The sequence below is a fragment of the Zingiber officinale genome, chromosome 11A (genome assembly GCF_018446385.1).
Source record: "Zingiber officinale cultivar Zhangliang chromosome 11A, Zo_v1.1, whole genome shotgun sequence".
NCBI lineage: Eukaryota > Viridiplantae > Streptophyta > Magnoliopsida > Zingiberales > Zingiberaceae > Zingiber > Zingiber officinale.
This window is the reverse complement of record NC_056006.1, coordinates 2,145,657-2,151,838: the sequence shown is the minus strand read 5'-3', so window position 1 is coordinate 2,151,838 and position 6,182 is coordinate 2,145,657. Positions and strand designations below refer to the sequence as shown.

Here is a 6,182-nt window from a genome sequence, read left to right as displayed (position 1 = left end):
TTTCTTAAATATTCATGGTTCTCGATTTTTAATTATGATATATTTATAGAAATTTTTTTTCTTAAATAAGACTTATAATTAAAGTCTTGGGACTATGAACGCTCATGTGTCTCTCAAATATTCATAGTTTTTTATTCTCAATTATGATATATTTATAGAGATTTTTTGCTGGGTTTCTGGACCATCTGTCGCAAATGCTTCCGGATTTACTCTGGTGACCGGTGAAAAACTTTCGTAGACCGGACCGATCAAGCATACTCGATATCATCCAGCCTGATTAAAAGACATATTATAAAGTAATTTTTTACCCTTAGGGGAAAAATTTTTATTTTATAAGGTGTCAAACATTATAAATTAAAATTTTTGTCCCCTCAAGCGGTACGGTAGTTAAGGTATAAGGTGTTACCATATTATGTTATGGGTTCAAAACTCGACACGTTCGGATATACCTTCCCCCATGTCTTAGATACTACACTAATGATTAGTAGCCACCCGTGACTTAACTCCTCCGTGTTGACTTAGGAACGGATTAACGGGGGCGCTGGAGTGAGCCAATCGCCTTTTTACCACATTATAAAGTAAATTTTTGGATTTGAATATCAGCAAAGTAGAGGAGAAAAAACTCTTTCCGTGCTAGTCAACTATAACTTTTTGATTTATCTCTTTATAGACGGTCGTGGAGTTGACCATAGAACCGCTGGATGATACGTTACACCTTTTACAATCATTATAAAGTAAATTTTATTTAGTAATTTTTTTTTGCTGAATTATAAAGTAAAGTTTACCAATAGGCACGTTATTTGCATATTTCTTCTAATAGATCTTGGTCAATTCTAAAGGAGTATAAATGTGTCGTTTGATGTTTAATATTTTTTATGCAAATGATTGTTATGTTAGGATAAAATATTCTCATAATTTATCTACATATATATATTATCGTGAAGTCGATGATCCTGAGCTACTTGAGATAATTGATATAATCTCATTATAAAGAACTTAATAATTTAATTTTTATAATTTAACTTGCAATTTAAATTGGGAATGAAAGTTTAAATCAAAGATAATTAAAAACAAAAAAGAATAGATCGCATTAAATCAGCGTGCTCATGATTTAGTTAATAAATGAATGATAAATAATATGCTTTTTAAATGAGTAAGTATTGTAAGGTAGACAAGTGAATTTTTAATAGACAAGTTTTCATTGAGGAAGAAAAATTATAAATGACCCCGGGTTTTAGTGAAGTAGTTAGACATTTCATCGGTTAGTACTTAAGATTCAAATCTTAATATGTTTGAATATTTTTCTATAATAATAGAATGACAAATTTAAGGACGTTGACAGTTCTAAACGGACAATTTTAAATATTTTCTGATTTATTTTGTCGGCAGATAAAGAGAAAGAGGGTGAAAGAGGATGATAGAATTGAAAAAAAAAAATGAATTACAATTACACATAATAATTTTATAGACTAATGACAATGTTCCATCCATATTAGGAAGGTTCAAAGAAGCTCCCGGGACGAAGATGTAATGATAGGATGTCTAAGTTGTCATTATACTCATGATTCAATTTCTAATAATGACATATTTATAAGATTTTTTTTTCAAATGAGATGTACAAATAAGGGATGTGAGCGTTTTTTAATTTATACGGGTAACTAGTAGAAAAATTTTATAAGATTAAATCGATCGCCAGACTAATTGGGTTTATATATATTTTAAAGAAGGTTTAGAGAAGGGAATAAAAAAAATTGCTACAATTTTACTTCAAAAGGGAAGGAAATTAAAAAAAAATAAAAGAGAAGGAAATAAAAAACTATAATGAAAAAGTATATAATAATCAAAATCATAGAAGAGAAATGATAACATGTGGCTCTCAACGTTTTTATTAACTAGTTCTCTGAAGAAATAAAAGAGAAATAATAATATTATGATAAAAGGTGATTCGTTCACTCCCAACGTTTCTATCAATCTATTTCTAGGTTAACGCAGTGGAAGTAAATCATAGGGGCTACTAGCTCGAATAATGACTAGTGCATAGGGGAGGGCAAGAACCCAGCTACTAGTCGGAATTTGATTCTCAGACCTCATTATGACAACACTTCATGCACTAGCCACTAATCTATCCCGAAGGCACAAAAAAAAATAATAACATGCACATATAACAATTGGATTTCACAAAAGAGCAAGAAAAAATATTGGCAAATGGGGCACAATATAGATAATTAACTTTAGGGGTAAAAAAAATAGAACCCTCTTTATCTTTGCAAATAATCACAAATGATAAATAAAATAATTATTCTTAGCAAATAAACATCCATATATAAGTATCTTCGGTAATTCGTCTAGATAAATAGTTTCATAATAAAATTATAATTTGTAAATATTATTTTCTAATTGGTCAATTTCATGCGATTTTTCTCCTGATCACAATCCTTTGTTTTTTTGCTTGTCCAACATTTCGAACTGTGACTTTCTTGATTCCATCAAAGTTCTCATACCAGCATAAATTAAAAAATATTCATGGAATTTCATCCGGTCAACGTTCTAATGGACAATGTTAAACATTTTCAACCCTGTTAATTAGTTTATATTTATTGATAAGAGATGTGTTATTACGGTATTGTTTATATTTTACATTATAAATAATGATTTTAATTATGTTCATTTTAGGTGTCCATGATTATCCGTCTCTAAGTTAAATGGGGCTGTGAAAAAAAATTAAAGAATATATAGATAACATAAGATACAATTTTCATAACTTGTCTCATTTATCCAATTAAAATTCAATACATAATCCAAAAAAATATAAAATATTATATAATTGTATTTAAGCTTTATTATCTCATCACAAATTTGGCATAGAAAAATTAAAATGAAAAAAAAAATAGAGTATCTCATAAACCAGCTCTTTAAAAATCAGCAATAATAATAGTCTACTAAAATTATTTTTTGTCATTTCTTTAGAGGAAATCAAATTGAAAAAAATAGGATGACACGATGATCAACTATGGGATTGTTATGTCTCTAACTGAAAAAGGTTGTAGAAATTCTTAGTCATATTCTCAAACCTTTTGCTTAGAAGAAAACAGAATTAGAATTTGGCTAAGTATCATTTTTTTTCCCGGGACCAAACAAAAAAGTCAAAAACATTAGAAAACATGTTGGCCTAGAATCGGATAGGATAGCACACCCAAAGTACACAACACACAAGAAGAAACAAGAAGAATAGGACAAATAGAAACTTCACTTATGAAAGGAAACCTTACACCGAGATATCTTCTACATGCCTCTACGACTCTTTATATAGCATCACAAATGATAAGAGCACGAACCACAAGATCCATAAAAATAGGATCTAGATGAGATCCATAAAAATAGGATTTAGATGAGATCCATAAAAATATGATCTAGATCCATAAGAATAGGTAGACCGAGTAATAACCAATTATCAAGATAATAAAAAAAATAAAAAAAAAACTAATTACGTGGAAGGATTATTTTCTCACATTACTCCCTCTAATCCTGACATGGTTCTAAGTCACGGAGCCGAGTAGTTGTCGCATGGCACCACGGGCAGTCCATCTTTGTTCTCCGGTATTAACGAAATCAACCACAATTTGTCCACCTTGACATCATGGGCAGTCCATCTGTCTACACCACGAGCAAGTCCATCTGTCTGCGTTATCCATGACTTCGCTTCTTTGGCCCCGCGCCAAAGTCTATTTGCACACCAAGTGCTTGGCCCACAACTTGATCTCTTCGACACCACGAACAAGTCTCGTCTATTAGTTCTCTTGGCAACACGAGCAAGTCCATTTGCTCGCACAACGGACAAGTTCATCTGTCCGCCTTTGCTTCTTGGTATATGTTGCATACCTGCCACGCTTGTTTCGCTGCCAAGTTCTCCTCCTGCAAACTTGGGCTTGGAACGTGCCTAACGCACTGCCAATCCTCTGCTTGGTATGGCTTGCGCCCATGCCAGACTTGTTGGGTTGCCAAGTCTTCCTCTTGTAAGACTTGGGCTTGGGTAGCCTTGCACTGCCGCTCTGCTTGGCATGCCTTGTGCACATGCCCGACTCGGATGTATGCCAAGTCTGCCTCCTGCAGACTTGCACATGGACAGTGTCCCGCACACTGCTGGTTCGCTACTTTGCATGTGCCGTAGCCAGGTTGGGTCTTCTAGTCTTGCTAGGAGACAGGCTTACTTGAATATTTTCAAGGTTATCTTGTACAAGCGATTTTGTGTTCGCTTTATCAGCATCAAGAGCTTCCCGCTCCTATCAATTACCTTCATGGTATCTCCTTTCATATGCACTTCATTCTTAGCTTCTGTCAATTGACCAAGACTTATGATATTACTACAAAGTTTAGGAATGTAGTATACCTCGTGGAGAGCCTTCTGGTCGTCGTTCTTGCATTCGAACACAACCGTCCCCTTGCCCATGATCTCAATGGTTGATCCATCGCCAAACCTCACCCTCCCGGTGATGGTTTCATCTAGTTCTTGAAACTTCTCACGATGGCCAGTCATGTGGTTGCTGGCACCGTTGTCAAGGTACCAGACGTCTTTATCTTCTCCTTTCTCAACGCTGCGATACATCTCTGGTAGGAACCTATCTTCACTGAGTAGAATGATATCCTGCCGCTCACGCCTAGTGTAAGACTCCTCGTGGGACACGGTCATCATCAGTGTTGGCTCTTCATCGGTGGCGTAAGTGAGGTGAGCCTCATCATCACGACGCTTGTTGTAGCACTCGGACGCATAATGCCCCATTTTCTCACAATTGAAACACTTTATATGACTCTTGTCATGAGTGTCTCTGCCGTTGCTGCTAGTGCCTCCTGCACTGTTTTGGCTCGCGTACCACGGCCACGACCGCGCCCTCGCCCACGCCCACGCCATTTGCTACGACTAGGGTTGCTGGACCCACGCCCCTTGCCTCCTGACGAAGTGTCCACGTTTCCCCTCTTCTGCCGCATTTGCCATTCGGCATGAGTAAGTAGGAGCTCACCTTCAGTGCTGTTGGTGTTGCCACGTAGACGTAGTGTTCGTTCTTCGTACGCTTTCAGTCGCCCAATAGTCTCCTCAAATGGTATCGTCTCAATATCATGAAACTGCTCAATGCCGGCAACAATAGAGAAAAACTTATCAGGGACAGAATCAAGTAACTTCTTTACCAAAGATGAATCTTCAAGCGTGGCACCAAGAGCGGAGAACTTGCTGCTCATAGCGCTGAGTTTGCCAGCAAACTCATCAATCGTGTCGGTCTCCTTCATCCGGAGGGCGTCAAACTCACTCTTCAACGTTTGTACGCGTGCCTTCTTCACCCGATCACTACCAAGGTACCTCGTCTTGAGGCTGTCCCAGACTTCCTTCGTCGTCTTCTTGTTTGCAATCTGGAGAAGGATGTCTTCGTGGATACATTGCAAGATGAATGCACGCGCCTTTTTGTCCTTCTTTATATCTACTTGGGCTCCTTCCGCTGGCTCCACCGTCTCCCAGACTCCCTGGGCATTAAGAATCGCCTCTGTCTTGATTGCCCACACAGTGTAATTGTGTGGGCTTAGCATCGGGTAGGGAAATAGCACTCCGCCGTTCTCCTTCGCAGCAACTTGTGGGATGCCAGACATTTTTGTGGAATCGTGGATTCTTGGGTGTTCTCTACTGTCAAGGCTCTGATACCAAATGTTGGCCTAGAATCGGATAGGATAGCACACTCAAAGCACACAACACACAAGAAGAAACAAGAAGAATAGGACAAATAGGAACTTCACTTATGAAAGGAAAGCTTACACTGAGATATCTTCTACATGCCTCTACGACTCTTTATATAGCATCACAAATGATAAGAGCACGAACCATAAGATCCATAAAAATAAGATCTAGATGAGATCCATAAAAATATGATCTAGATCCATAAGAATAGGTAGACCGAGTAATAACCAATTATCAAGATCATAAAAAAATAAAAAAAAACTAATGATGTGGAAGGATTATTTTCTCACAAAACAAACGATGCCGAATTCATAGAGGATAAAGAAAAAGTAGACAATCTTCATGCACCACTAGCTGTAGTCAGTGGCGTAGCTAAAATTTACGATGGGGATCATGGCACGTTGTTGAGGTCACGCCTAATCTCACCACCTCATTGCAAGGCAGTAGCCCAGGCAAAATCTCA

At 37.1% G+C, this 6,182-nt stretch overlaps 1 protein-coding gene across 1 annotated transcript; it reads right to left on the bottom strand.

Moving 5' to 3' along the window:
- Window positions 1-4,915: 4,915 nt before the first annotated feature.
- LOC122032813 lies at window positions 4,916-5,634 on the bottom strand. The gene is made up of 2 exons (XM_042592127.1): window positions 5,016-5,634; window positions 4,916-4,974 (listed from the first exon to the last, which is right to left on the bottom strand). Exons 1-2 carry the CDS (start codon window positions 5,632-5,634, stop codon window positions 4,916-4,918), a joined length of 678 nt encoding a protein of 225 aa, XP_042448061.1.
- Between the last annotated feature and the right edge of the window lie 548 nt (window positions 5,635-6,182).

What these genes read in the sequence shown, in the direction of transcription:
- LOC122032813 (XM_042592127.1), bottom strand. Translation starts at nt 5,634, where the DNA reads ATGTCTGGCATCCCACAAGTTGCTGCGAAGGAGAACGGCGGAGTGCTA. An exon ending in CAACACCAACAGCACTGAAG is followed by an intron (nt 4,975 to 5,015) that starts GTGAGCTCCTAC and finishes CAAATGCGGCAG; the next exon opens with AAGAGGGGAAACGTGGACAC.